General features: G+C 33.5%; 1 protein-coding gene across 1 annotated transcript in view; it reads left to right on the forward strand.

The window, feature by feature from the left end:
• The window catches only part of LOC143076378 (uncharacterized), a 55352-nt gene that overhangs the window by 28451 nt on the left and 4817 nt on the right, over window positions 1–22084 (forward strand). Inside the window, exons 4-10 of the mRNA XM_076252117.1 lie at window positions 10364–10621; window positions 11525–12991; window positions 14390–14496; window positions 14801–16045; window positions 16928–16961; window positions 18323–18594; window positions 19237–19264. Coding sequence (XP_076108232.1) covers window positions 10364–10621; window positions 11525–12991; window positions 14390–14496; window positions 14801–16045; window positions 16928–16961; window positions 18323–18594; window positions 19237–19264 — 3411 coding nt within the window. The remainder of the gene's footprint in view (window positions 1–10363; window positions 10622–11524; window positions 12992–14389; window positions 14497–14800; window positions 16046–16927; window positions 16962–18322; window positions 18595–19236; window positions 19265–22084) is intronic.

A 22084-nucleotide genomic window follows, 5' to 3' on the forward strand; every position in this document is an offset into this window, starting at 1 on the left:
TTATTTGATGTTTTCTTTGTATTTCCAGCCAAAACATTGTAATCTTGGTGTTTTATACGTCTCCTGTTTGACTTCCATCTCGTTGATAAATTATATTTTTTGTCAGTTTGCTCTTTAATTTGATGGTTGGTTGATTGATCATTAGGTAGGTCTGTGCATTTGATAACATCAGCAAGTTCAGTGGTAAAGGGATCAGTGTTTTCAGTGACATCAGCCTGTTGGATAGTTGATTCCGTATCAGGGTTTACAGTGACATCATCCTGTTGGATGATTGATTCCGTATCAGGGTTTACAGTGACATCAGCCTGTTGGATGATTGATTCCGTATCAAGGTTTACAGTGACATCAGCCTGTTGCATAATTGATTCCGTATCAGGGTTTACAGTAACTTCAGCCTGTTGGATAGTTGATTCCGTATCAGGATTTACAATGACATCAGCCTGTTGGATAGTTGATTCCGTATCAGGGTTTACAGTGGAATCAGCCTGTTGGATAATTGATTCCGTATCAGAGTTAACAGTGACATCATCCTGTTGGATAGTTGATTCCGTATCAGGGTTTACAGTGACATCAGTCTGTTGCATAGTTGATTCCGTATCAGGGTTTACAGTGAAATCAGCCTGTTGGATAGTTGATTCCGTATCAGTGTTAACAGTGACATTAGCCTGTTGGATAGTTGATTCCGAATCAGGTTTTACAGTGACATCATCCTGTTGGATAGTTGATTCCGTATCAGGGTTTACAGTGACACCAGCCTGTTGGATAGTTGATTCCGTATCAGGGTTTACAGTGACATCATCCTGTTGGATAGTTGATTCCGTATCAGAGTTAACAGTGACATTAGTCTGTTGGATAATTGATTCCATATCATAATTTACAGTGACATCAGCCTGTTGGATTGTTGATTCTGTATCAAGGTCTACAGTGACATCATCCTGTTGGACAGTTGATTCCCAATCAGGGTTTACAGTGACATCAGCCTGTGGGATAGTTGAATCCGTATAAGGGTTTACAGTGTCATCAGCCTGTTGGATAATTGATTCCGAATCAGGGTTTACAGAGACATCATCCTGTTGGATAGTTGATTCCGTATCAGGGTTTACAATGACATCAGCCTGTTGGATAGTTGATTCCGTATCAGGGTTTTCAGTGACATCAGCATGTTGGATAGTTGATTCCGTATCAGGGTTTACAGTGACATCAGCATGTTGGATAGGTGATTCCGTATCAGGATTCACAGTGACATCAGCCTGTTGGATAACTGATTCCGTATCAGGGTTTACAGTGACATCATCCTGTTGGATAATTGATTCCGTATCAGTGTTCACAGTGACATTAGCCTGTTGGATAGTTGATTCCGTGTCAGGGTTTACAGTGACATCAGCCTGTTGGATAGTTGATTCCGTATCAGGGTTTACAGTGACATCAGCCTGTTGGATAGTTGATTCCGTATCAGGGTTTACAGTGACATCAGCCTGTTGGATAATTGATTCCGTATCAGGGTTTACAGTGACATCAGACTGTTCCGTATCAGTCTGTCCAGTTCTGTTAACACTATTAGTATTATCAATACTCACAGCTTCTACTTTTTGGTCACCACTTATTTCATCAAGTTCAATTGCATTCAAAATTTCCTCCAAGTCATCATCTGAGGACCACTGTATGTCTGCCATGTTTTGTATATCTACAACAGATACGAAATATAATTCAGATATTTTCATTCAAACATTTTTCCAAAAAAACATAATCTAGTATTATTAGATTAATTATTAAATATTACATATTTTTTTTTTGTATGAGATAAGCGCGTACAATTTTTTTGTATTCGAAATGCTTAAAAATAAAAAGTAAATAGATATATATATTTTCTTACATACTGATGCAGCCTATTTATCTTTGAAAAAAACTATGTTACGATTAATTTTTGCATTTAAAAAATTATACTTAATTTGTATGTTACATTAACTAATTGATTCATTTTTCAATATAATACTTTTTCCGTATTAACTTACCAAATGATACCTCTAGGCATACATTTTTTTTAAATAATTGTCTTAAATAATATAGATGCTACTGCAAAAGCAAAAAACATGCGCATATTGATACTAGTGAAATTATAATAAGAAAGATACACACATATTAAATTTAATATCTTTTTAAATATTTTTCTCTTAGGAAACAGGTATAATAAAAATAAAATGTACCGTAAATATGTTTTGTAATAATATGAATTTTAATTAAAAACGTATATTAAAATGTAAAAGTTAAGTATAATGGAATTAAAAATTAATTAATTATTTCAATATGCATTATTTTTTAACAAAATATACAAACCTTTTTTTCTAATTTGCAGTTTTTTTGCTGAATATCAAAATTCCATGTCAAAACCCATCATCAACCAAAACAATTACTTGGTTTAATCTCAGTTGATGTTTATATTATCTAATATGAGGTCATGCCAGTAACACTTAGTTGACCTTGCTTGTTTGATAACCTGCTGATATTCACATTTCTTTTACAGCTGCAAAACATTATCTGATGTTGTGGGGGAAATAGTTTTAGGTGTTGAAATAAATAAATCAAAATGTCAACTGCGATATGAAGTTAGTACTTGTTACAGTGTTGAGGCATATGAATTTTCAAACATTGTCTGTTGATAGGAATGCAACACACCTTATCGTTAGATATTTTGTTGGGGCGCTTGGTGCAAGCTATTTAATTATAAGAATAAATCGTTCATTCTAATAGTAATACTAGATAAGTCGTTCATGTTGGCAAACTTTCGTTATCAAACTTATAATAGATTGATGAACATGTCAAATAAAAATTTATTTTATAACCAATTGCTCTAAAAATTTTAGGGAATATTATTTAATACTTTAGTGTTTAAAAAATCAATAAATCTCAAAACTGCAAAATTTGCAGTTACGTGGTTGATGCATTAAACCCTCGATATATCCGCCCAGCTATCAATCAAAGTATTTTTCAAATGAATGTTTCATAATTTGTTTTAGGAATATAACAAAATAGAATTAGTTAATAATTTTTATTTTTCTTGCAACAGATAATATAGTTCAGTTCTAGGTTCTGTGACAATTTTTTTTTCTAAAAATCACTCTTTGAACAAGGTTATTCTAAAAAATATGTCCTTGATATGAATGTGGCAAAGAAATTTGAATTTACCACTATTTCGTTCATTGGCTGCTATTTATACTCTTTCCCTGGCATTTAAACACAAGGTTTATGACCACAAAAGGAAGATTGGGATTGATTTTGGGAGTTGACGTCCCAACAGTTTAGGAATTAGGGACCAAAAAGGGGCCCAAATAAGAATTATTCTTTTTTCGCACAATAACTTTAGTATAAGTAAATAGAAATCAATTAAATTTAAACACAAGGTTTATGACTATAAAAGGAAGGTTGGGTTTGATTTTGGGAGTTTTGGTCCCAACAGTTTAGGAATAAGGGGCCCAAAGGGTCCAACATTGAACTTTGTTTGATTTCATCAAAAATTGAATAATTGGGGCTCTTTGATATGCCAACTCTAACTGTGTATGTAGATTTTAATTTTTGGTCCCGTTTTCAAATTGGTCTACAGTAAAGGGTCCAAAATTAAACTAAGTTTGATTTTAACAAAAATTTAATTCTTGGGTTTTTTTGATATGCTGAATCTAAACATGTACTTAGATTTTTGATTATGGGCCCAGTTTTCAAGTTGGTTCAAATCAGAATCCAAAATTATTATATTAAGTAATATGCAATAGCAAGACATTTTCAATTGCAAAGTATTCAGCAATAGCAAGAAATCTTCAATTGCACAGTAATGTGCAATAGCAAGAAATTTTCAATTGCACAGTATTGTGCAGTAGCAAATATTTTCAATTGCACAGTATTGCGCAATATCAAGAAATATCTAATTGCACAATATTGTGCAATAGCAAGAAATTTTCAATTGGATTTATCTTTCTTTGTCCAGAATAGTAGTTGAATCAACTTAAATCATTGTTTTATACAATATACAATGTATATTCACTTTTACTACCAACTGATAAAGTAAAACAATCTTTACCATTCAGTGATAACAAGCACTTTATTTTACATTTTAATATTTTATGATGTATTTAAATGAGTAGTTATTGTTGCAAACTCCAATAGAAGTTTGAATTGAGATCAGTTTTGGAAAAAGGGAAAGGGGGATGTGAAAACAAAATGGGTGGGGGGGGGGGGGTAAATGTTTCTCATTTCAGATTTCATAAATAAAAAGAAAATTTCTTCAAACATTTTTTTGAGAGGATTAATATTCAACAGCAAAAGGCAAAAAAAATATTTTAAGTTCATTAGACCACATTCATTCTGTGTCAGAAGCCTATGCTGTGTCAACTTTTTAATCACAATCCAAATTTAGAGCTGAATCCAGCTTGAATGTTGTGTCCATACTTGCCCCAACCGTTCAGGGTTCAACCTCTGCGGTCATATAAAGCTGTGCCCTGCAGAGCATCTGGTTTTAAGGACATATAGTTCAAAACTTTGATTTTTTTACAAACACTTATCCAAAAACTTAACATGACAACTTGACAATGAAAATGAGGTCAAGGCTATGGGAAAAGCAACTTGCTGACAAGCCATTTCATACCCAATATGGTTGTCCCGGCCAGGTGTCTGAGATAATCAAGTTAATTAAACGTTTACATTGTAACCACCGCCTTAACACTTGGCATTGCTACATAGTAGCTAAATGTGTCCCCGCCAGTGGGTATATGTATATATTAGCGGGATTTTGACAGCTAGATATAGTAAAATATCATCCCGTGAGCCAGAATGTGTATTTTAGAGGCTAGTGAGCGTAGCAAACGAGCCACAAAGCTTTATATTCTGTCGAGCGGGTTGATATTTTACAATATCTCAGTCTTAAAAATTCAGATAATATGTTGATCACCCTTCATCGGCGATATTTCTGGGTAAAATCTAACAACGATCAAATTCTCCCAACGTTTTTGGGCGGGAAGCGGCACGATGTTATTTTGCATATCAATACTGGTTTCACCAACTGTATCATCATCCATATTATGACTTTACATTTTAATAAAATTGACCAATGATCTTTCTAATTCATTTTCCACAGGTGTTTTACATACTTGTATAGGGAAACGGTAGCGTTCGTTTTTGCAACGTTGAGCAGAACTGATAAGAACGACGTCCAGCTAGTTGTTAGAACGTTTCATTCGGGAAATTCAAATAGTTTCGTTTTAATTGAGATCAAAATATGTAAATTTTTACGTAGTAATTACTGTTTAAACGTTTTGAGAATCGCTTGATAAGTTCTGCTCTCGCTTGATAAGTTCTGCTCTGTGCACGTGCCATTTCGAGACAACTTTTACGGTTGCTCTCAGCAAGTAGATATAGCCGTAGGGAAGGGTGATAATTATCATTAGGGTGTTAAAAATGTTGGTTTAATTAATCCAACAACAGTAGGAAAATTGATATAACCTACATCAATTATACAATTACTCTGAAAATGTTCTATTCATGAGCACAAACTTGCATACCAGATATCAGACCTATTGGTCAAAAGATACGGAAAAGGTTTTTAAATTGGACAGTGTCTGATAAGTTTGAATAAAGTCCTATAATCACAAAAAAAATTGGAGCTGTTTCTTTTCTGTTCATCAGGGCAAACTTGCATACCAAATATCAGACCTATCCATCAAAGTACTACAAAGAAGAATCATGCACGGAAACGGTTTGTTTGGCAAAAAAAAGATAAAGTTTGATATTTGGCAAGAAAAAACAAGAATCACGACGCAAATGCAATATATTCTTCTATTCATTGAGAAATCTTCCATACCAAATGTAACAATCGCCAAAGGACTTCAGAGGAGACACACAGAAAGGGATGGCGGACAGACGCGTGTTATTGCCTATTAGATCAATAAAATACTGGGACAATAAAAAACAATCACTTTGTCTCGCCATAAGTGACTTTGATCCAAGCGAGACAAAATCATAAACAGGAATGTAATCCTCCATTTTACACAAAGAATTGGGGATTTGACTTTTACAGACTCACGAAGATGTCTCGCCTTAATATGGACGTAGACTCAGATGTAAGCTTATCAGAAATCCAAAACTGGATCATTAAATGCATCAAAATAAGGAAACTTGACCAAAGTAAATGGATTGTGAGAATGAGGTCATTATCAGTTGACACCTGTCAAATACGACATGTACACCTTACAAGGAATTAACACACCAAATATTATTGACCTACCATACCTAATTACTGAGAAACTGACTTATTCACGGACACTTGATCCTGGTCACTGGACGATGACAATGACCTTAAAGTCAGTACCTTACAACACATTCGCAAACCACATATCATGGACCTATCATATCTAGTTACTAAGAGTCTAACCTTACCACGAAAACTTGATCCTGGTCACCGACAATGAGGCCAAACTGACCTAAGCGACACGTGTTAGACAGACATGTACACCTTATGACAAATTCATACAGCAAATATTGACTTAGCATACCTAGTTCCTGCCGATGAAACTGACATTATCACAAAAACTTGATTGTGAGGTCAAGGTCAGTTGACATTTGTCAGACTGACATGTACACCTAACTATGAATTTCATACTCCAAATATTATTGGCCTACCATACCTTGTTACTGAGAAACTGACCTAATCATGATAACTTGACCCTGGTCACTGGACCATGACAATGATGTCAAGGTCAGCCGATATGTGACCGACTGACAAGCTTATGTCTAAAGTTACATTTGCACAAAATTTGGTGGTCCCAGGTCAAAAATTTTGTGAGATATATGCATTTAAACCAGAGGCTCTAGCGAACCTGGTTAAAGAAGTAGTTTGTATGTTTTTCTTATAGGGTTCAATGTTAAACTATTTTTGGCCATGGAATCCATGTTGGAGTTGCAGTTGCCATAAAAATCATAAAATTGTCAAATTCAGGACCATCATTTGATCATTCCTGCATAAAGTAGATTCATTGTACCATACGGATGCTCAAAGAGAGCAGTTCACATGTTTTCCCTTATGGTTCTTTGTTAAACTGATTCGGTCTGTGGTGACCATCTTGGTTTTCCAATCAGCACCGAATTCATTAAAATTATTAAGGACTATTATCTGATCATTTATCCATCAACTGGAATCGGTATGTCAAAGTTTCTTTGTAAAAGTTGTTTGTACATTTTTTTCCTATATGGTTATATGTTAAATTGTGTTTGACCATGGAACCCCTTTTTGATTTACAGTCGACACCAAAATCATAAAATGTATTAAGAACCTTCATTTGATCATTCATGCATATATTGGATTCATTTTGTAATATGGTTTCTAAACCAGAGGCTCTAGAGAGCATGTAATCGTTCACTTGGTTTAAAGGAAAACGGTTTCTCAGTAGAAATAGTTTGCATTTTTTCCCATAGGGTTCAATGTTATGTTCGACAGTGGTGGCCATCTTGGACTTCCGATCGGCACTAAAATCATAAAATATACGAAGGACAATTATCTGATCATTCATGCATAAACTGGAATCAAAATGTCACACAATGTCTCCGTAGACGTTGTTTGCATGTTTTTCCCATAGGGTTCTATGTTAATCTATGTTAATGGACTGTGGCGCCCATCTTGGATTTCCGATCGGCACCAAAATAATAAAATTTACATCTCCAGCACTTGACTTTACATCTCCAGCGCTAGACTTTGCATATCTCCAGCGCTAGATTTTACACATCTCCAGCGCTAGACTTTACATCCCCAGCGCTAGACTTCACATCTTCAGCGCTTGACTTTACATCTCCAGTGCTAGACTTTAGATCTCCAGCGCTTGACTATACATCTCAAGCGCTAGACTTTACATCTCCAGCGCTAGACTTTACATCCCCAGCGCTAGACTTCACATCTTCAGCGCTTGACTTTACATCTCCAGCGCTAGACTTTACATCTCTAGCGCTATACTTTACACATCTTCAGCGCAGGACTTTAAAAGACACTTTATCACAAAAATACTGAACTTAGAGGAAAATCAATTCGGAAAGTCGTTTACAAGATGGCAAAATCAAATAACAAAACGCATCAAAAACGAATGGACAAGAACTGTCATATTCCTGACTTGGTACAGGCATTTCAAATGTAAAAAATGGTGGATTAAACCTGGTTTTATAGCGCTAACCCTCTCACTTTGATGACAGTCTTCAAATTCCGTTATATTTACATTGATGCGTTAACTAAACAGACACAATAAATAAAACAGTCAAAATATGGGTACATCAGTCATCATCGTATAACAATTTTAAACGGAACAATTTAACAAATCACAAAAACTACAAACACATTCATTAATTTGTGTGTCTGACGTCAGAATATTTTATACGTCACATAGATTTGTCGTTCAATGTGCATACAAATAATTTTAAAATTTACATATGCAATGTTAGCATATAGGGTTAAAAAATCAAAAGTATGCAAGAATAAATTTCAGAAATAGGCCGAGATTGAAAATAGTCCAAAAGTTATATATAGAATTTTTAAGAACCCACAAATAGTTAATTCCACTACGCGATAGAATGATTTTGACGTTTATGGTTAAACATATCTTGTAATTCATAATAGAAATATATCATAATGACATAAAATAGAACAATATCATACTGACGGGATCTTTTAAAGTACAGAGTCACGTTATAAGAACCAAAGAAATACAAAAAGTCGCATATAAAAAACACGCCACCAAAAAATGAAAGACAATACAAACACATTGACGAGATGTATAAGTACCGAGCTACGTCAAACGTATATCACATAAAACCATTCAACAGTAAAAGTAATATTAATAATAGAACAAAGACAAACGAAAGAACTATAAAACACGTTGTTAAGATGATAAACAACATCAGTACGCAGAATCTATACATCAAGACCATCGTGTATTATTTGTGAAGTTGATACGGAATATTTATCAACAAGGTATTGGTACTTTCCGATAAACTTTTTTAGAAAAAGGACGAGACGCTCTTTGACATACCCCTGGTTCATCAACTTTCTACTCAGACACTGATGACGTTTTACAAAGTCTGAGTAGGAGCTGCAAGCTCTTGAATATTGAATAAGTTGGGAAGTATATATCCCAAGGTGGGGGAAATATAATTTCAAAATTAAAATCGTCTCGTTTGTCATAGATTCTGGTACTGAGATAACTGTGTACGTCAAATTCGAGATTTAAGTCTAAAAATGAGGTGGAGGAAGCCATGTCTGTTGTTTCTTTAATCTCTAGTTTTTTAAAGTTCTAGTTCTGTGGGATATATTAATGGAACCCAATCAGAAAAGTTCGGGTGGTTTATGGAAAAAACATCATCAATATATCTGAAAGTTAAATTAAATAATCAAGAGGCGTATGCATATATTTCACTACATAAACTCGTAAAGATATAACAATGAGGAGATAAGGTTTGGATGCCAATCAGAAAACTATCAACCAGAGCTCAAATAATCCTGTTACATCCGTTTCTCAAACATTTAAACCTTACCAAATTTATGAAATTGGAAACGATGACCAGGACAATTTTACCTAAAACTACGCAGATATATATGAGATAAAGAATTAATGAAATTCAAAAATTAAGAAGAGTTTGCACGTGCATTACTAAAGTTTTAATTTGAATGTTAGTTTATTTTGTAGAATTTTTTGGTAATACTTATTTTTCAATATTGATTTTTATTTTTGATGTATTCTTTAGTCATAAACCTCTTTGCTGGACAAATTCTTATAAAACCTTGAAGTACAAATGTTGGGTTTTTTAGCGTTCGGGATGACATCATGTACAACTCAACTTTTCTATTCACACTTTAAAACTTGTGAAATTATCGACAAAAACAGATTTTGAAGCCCGAGGGCAAAGTTGACCTTAGTTTCATTTGGCTATTTATTTTTATGTCATTACTTGGTACGTGGCTCTCTTTGTGTTTATGGTTTTATACATTCATTATCTTTTACTGCCTTGGTTTAGTGTTCGGATGAACGTAAATCTAGAAAAATTCGTATGCAGCAAATTTAGAAAGTGATATTTTCATTATTGGTATAATTTGCCCAATTCTTTGTATGAAAAACTGTTTTATTTTTTTCTTAAGCCGTTATCATATTTACATTTAGTCATATATAAGGGTTATCAGATACCAAACCTTCACCAATCAACAAGTCTATACTATCATATGTAACTTTTCTATGTGAATTTCACACCTAGATCTTATTCATATTCAAATGTGTATATTGGGTTAATTATTTTTGCATTCTGGGGATATTTGAGTAGTGTCTTTTATTCTTATAAATCATTAAAGGTTTACCAGCTGAAATCAGGGCTCTCGATAAAGACGCAGCAAAAGTGTTCACTCATCTACTAGAAGAAGAAAGTTACCCACATTTTGAATCACGGGTAATGTTAGCAGGCGAACAGGGAACTGGAAAAACAACAATAGCTCGATATCTAGTAGGCAAAGGACCAACAAGGGTGCGAAAATCCACTGACGGGATTGGTCTATATACAGGCCTGTCGTATATGGACAGAGAAACAAATACATGGTTGAATGGCAAGCAAGGTACATGCTTATGATGATTTGATATGTTATAACACTGCTTTTGTTTTAAACAATTATGATTATATGTTATGGAATAAGTGTCAAATGGTACAATAACACATAGTGATGATACTGTATATTTGCAAATTAGGTGTACGGTGGAACGTTTTCAATAATCAAAACAATGTCATAAAAGATGAATTTGAATTTTTTTTTACATCAAACTTCTGGTTTGTTAGGTCGAAACAATTAACAGAATATCCTATGCAATCAGAGCGATGGATGTTTTTCTTTTTTTTTGTTGAACATAATAGCAATTATTATTAATTGAAATATGTCAAAGATTTAGGATATGTTAACCCCAAATAATATGTGTCCATGATCAAAATTTGTACTACTACTTTAAATTAATTATTAAAATTGCAAACAAAAATATCGATTGTGAAAACAACTGAAAAACGTCGATAGAATAATTCAAGAAATAAAAGTCTGCCGAAATACATAATATGTCTCCATGTGTTTAAATGAATCATAAGCAGTTCAACTAATGTTCATTTACTACTGGCTTCTCGAGATACAAAAAAAGAGAAACATACGAAGTCACTTTCTCAACAGTATATCATAAATATCAATATACTAAAAAGGAGGTAATGTTATTGAAAATGCAAAAGAAATTTTACACATGGATTTGAATTTATATAAAGTAAACATTTAAATTAAGTAAAGTTGTATCCATGTGTCGATTGACAAGTACGAACTCATACTAGGTTATATACCTATCAGTTGTTTACGTCAAATATTCAAATCAACACAGTTGGATAGCCAGGTCAAAAAACGAGAATGAGTGTATTGCAAACCCAACATTTCGAAACGTTGTGTCAAATACAAATACAACACTATATTGAAGTTTTTTTTCCCCCCCAGATTTCTCTTTAGCAGACGTAACCATCAGCAGGTCGCTAAGACAAAAACCACTTGGTCCTCAAGTTAGCAGTCTTTCACCTGAATTGTTGACTGATTTAACCAATAAGCACGAAAAGAGTCCGACAGCAAGTGCCTCTGTTCGATTTAACGAGCAACAAGTAATCGATAAGGATATATATAAAATGCCACGTATTCCAGCCGAAAAGGATACAAGCAGATTAAAAGAACATGGACATGGCAATAAACCAACGAAACGTATCCCAGACAACAAACAAAGCACAAATGTTTCTCTAGATCTATACAAACACCAAGATGATCCAAATGAAATCGAAACACCAGTTCAAAAACAACACGGCCATCATCAAGACGAAACACAATTACAAAATGTTCCTTTTGACTTAGATAAAACAAAATATGATTCCAAAGACGAAAATCAAGTGCCTAAAGCTTCTTTTGGTCGAATCAGACAACAGGATGATCATATGATGCTAGTTCGTAATATGCCACTAGATCCAAATGAAAGACAAGATTATCGGCAGGACAAAATACCTGTGCCAAAAGTCCTTCATGATGCAGACTCACAACATGGTCATCATTTAAAAGGAATACCAATGTCAAATGTCCTATTCGATTCACATACACCATCGAGGGTATCGAAGAACACAGATTCATTTCAAAATGAACTGTTATCTTTACATGAACAAGAAGGATATAATAAAAATGACAGACCACTGCCAAATTTCATTCCTACTGAAGAAAAACAAAACGAAATTTTGAAATACGACATACCAATACATATTTTGTCTGGTAAAGATAGCCAACAAAGAGATCCTCACAACAACAAGGCAATGGCAAGTAATCTAGAATGTTCAGATGATCAATTGACTTATTCACATGAAGAGTCTCAATCGGAAGATGTCATGGATGCTATACCTATGACAAATCAGCAAACTGTGGTAATTGCTGCAACAGAAGATGAATCAAAAGAAAATGAGCCAAATCATGGATCGCCACTGAATTCTGATGGAAAAAAGCAAAGCATTTTGTCTTGGAACGATTCACTCGATCAGGAACAAACAGAACCACTGTCAGGATCACCTGTAGCAGAGAAAGCCACGACTGGGTTGACACAGTCTGTAGAGTCCGTTACTAATCCTAGATTAATTACAAAACTAAAAAGATTCTTCGGAGTTTCCAAAGAAGTGAAAGAGATAAAGGTATCAATTACAGAAGAACACATTTTAAAGCAATCTTTAAAAGTAGGAAAGAAAAAAATACATCAAAGACATATAGCACCCGTAATAATATGGGACTTTGGGGGTCAAGATATCTTTTACTCCACGCACCAAAGTTTCCTGTCCTATCGAGCTATCTATTTGATTGTATTGGATGGTAGTAGGACCCTTGATGACCCATGTCGATTTGATCAATATCTTCCAGGGAAAAGTGGACAGAAAACAGCAAGAGGTAAAACAGTTTACATAAATGAACACAATTGTATATTACTATATTTTGTTTCATAAAGATTAAAAAAATTAAGAAGGATAAACATATATGTATACATGTAATGCACATACAAAAGTGCACTACAACATTTAAAACTATAACCATACATTTTAAACCAACTAATAATTTTGTAACTCTAACGATTTATCTATATGTCAATCAAACAAAGGATTTTGTTTCTTCTATTCAGACTTGCTGCACATGTGGCACCCGTCGTGTTGCTTATATAATAACAAATCCGGTAGGTCACATTCGTGAAAAGGGAAGAGAATTGTAATTATCACATAAGAAACATATTCGATATCATATGCGAAACGGTTATTCCATAACGGTCAACAAACTCGTGATGCAGTCCGTAAAATTTACGAAGGGATGATTTCAACTTCACTATTTGGAACTCCTGGTTTAATAGCTTCCTTGTGAGCAGCAATCCTCTATCAAGGAAATCATGATAGGAAACACAAGCCCGGGAATATCGTATCAATTGGGAAATATATACTACGTATTCAGGTGCTGCTGGAACGTTGCTATATAAAAATGGAAAGTTCACAATTGGGAGGTTGAAATCATCTCTTTTGTCGTAAAGTTTTGTTGTCACCCGACCCTCATTGTCAATTTCTAGATGTAAGTCAAGATATGTGGCGGACTTTACTGTATCTGTAGTATCCTTTATCTCTAGTTCGATGGGATAGATTCGTTCGACATATTCACCATCTTTTGTATTATTTAGTGTGAGAACATCATCTATATAGCGGAACGTGTCGTTAAAGGACACTGCTAACTATGAAGTGAAGGTTAATAACAAAACTCATTTAGTCTTAATGTAGACTGAAAGATTGCACATACCTTTCAGTTCAACATTTAACTGGTGTTAATTATCGGAACAATTTAGGCAGAATGTGTACATTGACGTGATATTGCAAAACCCTGCCAGATTTGTTATTTTTAGTGACCTTTGATATATCTTTGAGGAGCAAGTAGAGATGTTTATTATCAACCATGAGACGATAAGAATGAAGGCAATGTATATCAAGACGATGATTACATACAGTGTACTTCGGTAAGATGTGTGTCCCATAACGTTGTAATTCCCTCTGAGTATTGTTTGGAAAGTTAATTGCTTCTAATTTTTGTCTCTCCTGGTTTTGTTTTATTTTATGTTGTCATATTTTGATATTGAAATAATAGGTTTTTCACAGGAAGTGTCAGTTGTAGTTGCAAAAGTTGTTTTTCAATGACCACATGTATAGTTTTTTTTTATGATTTTTGCTAAATTGTTTTATTTTTAGCTGTGAAATAATACCAAAAGGATTGAAAATACCTATCTTTCATAATACTTTTAAATTTCCTTGTTTACAGATTACCTTCGATTCTGGATAAACACGATTGTGACATACTGCAAAGGCAGCCAGTATGGATTTCCCAAGATTATGATCGTTTTCACTCATAAAGACAAGTTAAAACATGTAAGTATATACACTTTTAGATTATGCAATGAAAGTGAATGCGGTTTTTATCTCACTAATTTGATTCGTTTTTCTTTTTGGGTAAACCATATTTATCGTCATTGTCTTTTAATTTACTGACACGTGTTTATTATGCTGCTCCTCTATTGGTTTTCAAATATATGCACGTTTTATCACCTTTAACTGACAGAATTATTTCAAAAGTAAGAAATTTAGAAACAAATGATTGATTTTAAATTCCTTATGTTAAGTTAAGTTTCAATTTCAAACGAAAATGATTATTATCGATGTATCATAATTTTAGAGTGAAGTTGAAACAGCGAGAGAACAACTATACGGAGATGTAAAGAGCATGTTTCAGGGAACCCCACTGATGTCACATTTGGTTATCGAAGACAGAATATTCGTAAATGCCAAAAACAAAAATGACCCAGAAATGAGAAAGATCAAAACAAGTATTATACGAGAGTCCAAACTCCAACCAACATGGGGACAGAACTTACCAAAATGCTTTATCCCTCTAGAATTAGAATTCGAAAATCTTATCAGAAAGGATATCAATGTAATAACATTTGATGATTTGAGACATATTAACACTCAACACCCTATCAGACCACTGACAGATGCTGAACTCAAGGTGTTCCTGAAATTCCAGCATGCTATTGGCAAAATTCTATACTTTGATGAACCGGGATTAGATACACATATAACACTACTGCCAACATATCTCATTGATGCTTTTAAATCAATAATCACTGATAAAAGATTCTGTAAAGGAGAAAAACAAAAAGAGCATTTATGGAATCTGATGAGTCAGAAAGGGGTCATCTTCAAGAACGGAATAGAGAGACTTTGGAGAAATGGTAAATTTCAGAGATTTGAACAACACAAAGACTACCTAGTAGCAGTGATGACCCACCTTGATATTTTAGTAGAACCAAAGAGATACGACTTCAAGCGCAATAGAATACCGACCGACTTTTACTACGTTGCTAGCATGGTTCAGGCTGAGGATACCACTGGATACCTTCAGTCTCCATTTCTGACTGACAGAAACATTGCCATAGCATTTAGTTCTAATTCTACTATCATACCACCAGCTTTGTCATTCAGGTTCATCACTTACTGCCTCAGTATTTTTGATGTGAAGAAACCCGGCGATAGAATGAACGATATGCTGTTCCATAGATCTGCAGTATTAACAATTGATCCATATTTAGAAATTCATATTCTCTGTGAAGATGACCGAATTTTTGTCCGCCTTGTTCATGCTAGAAATAAAGTCTTTATATTGAAAGACCTTGCTTCAAGTATCTGCGATTGTCTGAAATCAGCCCTGGAGAACATTAGTCAGCTATATATCAAAACCAGTAGTGATAACTCTGAACTAAGCGAAGAGACTTTTGAAATGAACTTATGCTGTAGTGTTGCAAAAGATCCATGTCTGCTATCCATTGGAGAATTCAACAAAATAGATGGTATCTGGGTATGTCCTGGACACAAATTGGACCATGATAAATATGTGATGTCCTCTTGGATAACAGAAAAGGTAAATTAACATTAGAATAGAACATTTGTTTTCCAAATACAACTTTGTGCATTCTGATCCCATCTTTAAACTTTATATTTCAATAGAATTATGGACCATACTCATCTCGTCAACACATATAATTTATCTCCATTTACGATTAATTTAAATCCATTTTTTGTTCATCCTATATTAGTTTCATTTTTGAGGGGGCATTTTGAAATGGTTAAAACCATTTAGTCACTTGTATTTATTGAGCTAACTTTTCTTTTAAAACATTCATACTGAAAAATACTCAGAATTTTGAAAAAGTACGCACTGGGTCCAGACGTTACTTATGCTGAGGCTTTATTATTTTAAACCGTCTGCATACTTTGAAGGGTTGACTCAGAGCTTTACATGACGGTGATATTCCCTGCCTTGAAATTATTCTAAAAAGAGAAAGCACGTTTTTTATAAAACAAAAATAGATTTTGTATTCTAGTACTAAAGTTCTCGCTCCAAGGCGGGTATTACTCTCATAGACTCGCATAGGTATCGACCCAGTAGTATTTATTACATTAGCATCATTAATATTGCTTCAAACGAAGAGCATTGCACAAAGGTCAATCAAATCTTTGATATAATTATATTTATTTTAACCTATTGGTAGGCGTTATTCCCACTCAATGACGGACATAGATATATGTTAACAAGACGAATCATTTTAGGTGGAGTAAATTCAACATTTTCCAAAATAATCAAGTACCACAATGTATTACTAAATAAGTCATGTACAAAAAGTCAGAAGCGTCATGACCTATCTGATATATTCATTAGATATTTTAGATTTAGATTTCTTTGTCACATCTTTTACTGTATATTTTATAAACAAAATATGAATTACATTTGTTTTTTTTTTAGGAAATAATAAAGAAGTGTGAAATTACCTGTCCAGGTAAGAATTAATTAATTATCAGACATTCACTAAAAAGTGCATTGTAACTAATTGTCCAGCCGTGTGAAACTAAAAATATAAAATATTTCAAATAAATAGCTAATTTTATTACTTTGATCGTCTTATTCCCTTCCCTGATTCCATAAATATAGTTTAAAATATAATAAATTAAGTTTGGATGTAACGCGTCATCTGATTGGCTGACGTCGTTTTGTTTATCATATCAAAGACACAATTTTGACATGTGACCATGACGTCATCAACGTTTTTTCATGATTTACGCCGGTTTAAAATGGAATTTAGAATCAAATTATAAGAAATAACTGTAATAGTTTGTCAGTCTATTTGAAATAACATAACAAATGTGGTGCACACTATTAAATAACCCGCTACGCGCGTTATTCAGTGTGCACCACATTTTTTATGTTATTTCTTCATAGACATTCCTTAAGGTAGATCACAAGTATATATTTTTTGAGACAGAATTTTTTTATAATTTGCCAAAATGAAGATTTTACTATGCTCTTTTCAAAAATTTAATAAAAAGTATGGGTCACCGTGCTATTTTTCAAGCTATGAGGCGTTGAAAATTGCCAAAATTTGGTTAGTTTGTTCATGAAAAAACACATTAGTGTGCATAAAAAAAATTCTATGAGATAGAATTTTGAAATAAATTGTGAGAAGAAAGGTTTCATAACATGTTTTAAGAAAATAAAAAGAAAACATGGTGTCACCGAACTTGTTTTCTTGCTACAAGTAAAAATAAAAAATTTCCCTATTAGCCCTGTATAAATTTTGTACTAAAAGAGTTATCTCCCCTTAAATGGCACATTTGAAAAAAAAGATTTTAAAACCAAAAGAAATTATATTTGTTAAAATATTTTGAATAATACGATTAATTAACAAGTTTTCTCTAAATAGAAAAAATAGTCTAACCATTGAATTGCAAATCTGTCTCCAAATTTGCAGATTTAGGCAAATAACTAGACCGATTTTGTACTGTGATTGTACAATCCAAGATGGCGGTATACCATGAATCTACCTTAAATAATGTATCGTTGAGTCTATATCAGAGTAGAGCAGGACTCTAAATAAACGGTTGTCATAATAAATAATTTTGAGGTATAATTGTTCAAACAGGCTTGCATATTTTCTACACATACACAATGAAAAAATAAAAAAATGAGACAAACTGACATACTAACTTTGAATTATGTGTTCAAACAGACGGAGTATTCATTTACCTTCTTTCAATAATTCAACAACAAAATTACCCTCATTTCAATTCTCGATACTATTCACAATTACAACAAATTAATACCTCTCTGATGACACTAAAGTATTTTATACTTTTTCTACAGTTACGAATGAAGATTTTCTCCGTGAAGATTTGTCAGCATTTCACTTGCGTCGACTGTCAATCCTTTACGATGTAGATGAGATTCGTGAATTGGTAACACATCTTGACCTACCATACACCGAATGGAAAGACCTCTTCGTCGTAGAACCTGAACCACAACTACTGAAATTCAAAGCATTATGTCTTTGTCATGAGAAATCAACACTGACATTCAGAAAAATTAAAAAAGCTGTAGAGGAAGGAAAGATACAAAATCCACACACTTTATGCAAGGTAAATGTGTTTCATACAACAAATTTTAATATTTGACTTGTTTAAGATATTGTTGAACTGTTTAAATGTATTTCTAAACAAAATGACTTTTCTTATCTAAAGTTGATTGAAATAATATTTCTACGTAATGAATTTGAAAGAAGTTTTTCGTCACATGAAGTGTCATTTCTTTTTGATAAGTCAAATTAAAAAAAATCGTTTAGAGTCGTGTGTATTTATGTTGCAATAATCAGATTAAATTATGGATCCAAGAGAAAAGTGTTGTGTTATAAACGATGTCATCTATTGATTGAAGTAAGTCAAATATGTATTATTTCTCATAGTAGTTGTCAACATAGTACTGACAAATGCGTCTTTGTGCAAAGAACATAATGTAAAACATAGTGCTTAGCACATATAGAATTACACTAGTTACAAACTCTACGTGGAAATGTCTTAAGTCGACCTAAATACAAGGCAGCTGACTTGGTTGTGTCATTACTCAGTGTTGTAAAACGATGACGAAATGACAACTAATGGTCAAATAGCTTGATATATATTGTTCTCTAGAAAGACGTGTTATGAACAAAAGGTTCTCATGAATTTATATGGTTTGAATTGCATTGTAAACATATTAATCATAGCTGCATCTTCTTTGTACAGGTTATGAGAGGCGCATTTATGGACTTTGGTAAGTATACCTTTTTCAATAACATCGTCTGTGTTGTTGTTAAGAATAGCTAATATGTATGTATAAACTAAGAGTATATAAACTATTTCTATAAAAATGGGAATCGTAGATACAAATTTCTTGTTTTGGGTTACAATAATTCATGTTTTGTGAAGAACCACACTGAATATTCCAGAAAATATACTGAAGATGATGTAATGAAAATGCTGGACTTTTTGATCGACAATATATTTGTTGAGTTTGGAGGATCCATATTTCAACAGACAATCGGTATTGCAATAGGTACTAATTGTGCACCCCTATTAACAGATTTGTGTGTGTACTCGTATGAAGCACAATTCATTCAAACCCTTCTTAAAGACAAACAGAAAAAGCACCTTGCAAAATTCTTTAATTTCCTTTTTCGATATATTGATGATGTCCTATCACTGAATAACCCATATTTCAGCCAATACTTGCATCTCATATGGTCCGAGTACACAGTTATCGTCCTTTGATTATCGTTGTCCACGAATATAGTCCTTAGTGTGGACAGTGTGTTACTTGCCAATTTTTGTTATACACCTTCCAAATTTATTTCTCCATGTTTTATGCCTCATATAGGAAGTTGGGGGGTGAAATGACACTGTAAAAATATTTGGGTCATAAATATTAATGTAAAGTAGTGATTAGGCCCAGCTGAAAAGGGTAAAAAAAATAGCACTTCGGAAGCTGTCAAAAGATTTCAATACTCCCTTAACATGATATTGTCCATATTTAGATATAATTTGTCCCAAAAGTAGTACAACACACTGTAAAAATATTATTGAGAAAGCGCATTTTATTGTCTAAAAGAAATGCACTACGAAATAACTATGTACTCGGACCATATGTCCCAGTGAACTTGCAATTAAGGATACTACTGATACTGGAAGGACTACTTCATACCTTGACCTTTTCCGCAATATTAACACATATGGACGACTTCACACGAAAATATATGATAAATGGGACGATTTCAACCTCCCAATTATCAATTTCTCATTTCTCAGCAGTAACATACCCTCTGCTCCTTGTTTACATATCTCACATAGTACGTTATTCTTGTGCATGTTCACACTATACGGACTTCATATACAGAAGTATGCTCCTAACACAGAAACTGCTCCAACAAAGTTATGAGGAGGACAGATTAAAAATGACACTTCGTTAATTTTACGGACACCATCACGAATTGGTTGATCCATACGATGTGTCTTTGTCCAAACTAACCATGGACATTTTACCACGTGTTAGATTGTGGTGTGTCATTACGTCGTCTTATATTTTTATTACCGAACGTGACTTATTCCCAAATGTGACTGTTTTGCTGAGTGTGAATTCGTATTGGTTCAAGACGGTGCACGGTACTTTTCCATCCCAAATTAATTTGTTGGGTTTTGATGTTGTTTTTGTTGTTGTCATCGGATGTTGTCAAATGTCTTAACGTTTGAAGTTGTAAATCTGTTTTTTTTCTGTTGTATTCGTGTGTTGTGTTGGGGATAACTTCTCATCCAGATAAATTTAGTAGGTTTAATTTTGGATCAACGAAATTTACACGACATATTTGGTTTGCAGTTTGATCAGAAGAAACACCCACAAAGCTAAAAAGTACAATCAATTATCTAATTACTACTACAATTAAATATTAATTAGTATTATCATTTTCACTGTTATTAATATAAGTTAGATAAGTCATACAAATCAAATCTTGAATTTCATCCAAATTCTTTCTTAGTTTTAGGAACACGTTTTAGAAATTTAAATGTGACCGCACTTTGGGCGTTGCATTGACTATGTCTAACAGTGCTGCGGTTTTGTAATGTATTCGTTTTTATTCTATAGCTAGTTACCACTTCAGTTTAATCATGTATATCTATTATATAGTCATTTTATAAAATTTACTGTTTGCAAAACTATGTATAATTCTTGATAATAATGATTTTTTTGTCCCAGGCGGATAACCTTAGCCTCACAACCTTTTAGAACTTTTGGTCCTCGGCGATCATCAACTTTGTAGTTGTTATGGCTTTCAAACTTTTTACATCTGAGTATAGTTTCGTGTGGACGTAGCGCGCGTCTGGCGTATAAAAATATTTTTTAACCTGTTACCTTTTGATGGCTATTTTTCGATTGTTTCTCTGTCCTATATTTTCTCCCATTTATCTGTTCATCTATTTTAACCTTGTCGTGTAATGTTATCATTTCAATGTTATGATTAACACTGTCATTAAAACGGGAGGTTAGGCATGCCACAAAACCAGGTTCAACCCACCATTTTTTTCATAAAATGCCCTGTACCCAGTAAGGGAAATGGCCATTGTTGCATTATAGTTCGTTTTTGTGTGTGTTTCATGTCGGTGTTGTGTCTCTGCTGTGTCGTAGTTCTCGTATAATTGATAAGTTTCCCTCACTTTTAGTTTGTAACCTGGATTTGTTTTTTCTCTATCGATTTATGAATTTTGAACAGCGATATACTACTGTTGCCTTTATCTATACATAGAAGTAATTATTGTTTCTGTTCACACTAGAAAACTATACAGATAGTTATGATATATGTTCCAGACCATATGAGTATTTGGACCGTACACGTACGGTCCGGACTGTTTACGTATACTCGTACGGTCCGACCATACGCGTACGGTCGGACCGTATGAGTATACGCGTATGGTCCAGTGCGAGCTGACCATACATGTGATTGGATCATATGGGTTATATTTAAACCATTTATAACAATCTTTATATTTAGTTTTACAATAGTTATCAAAAGTACCAGGATTATAATTTAGTACGCCAGACGCG

This window comes from Mytilus galloprovincialis, chromosome 5 (genome assembly GCF_965363235.1).
Source record: "Mytilus galloprovincialis chromosome 5, xbMytGall1.hap1.1, whole genome shotgun sequence".
NCBI lineage: Eukaryota > Metazoa > Mollusca > Bivalvia > Mytilida > Mytilidae > Mytilus > Mytilus galloprovincialis.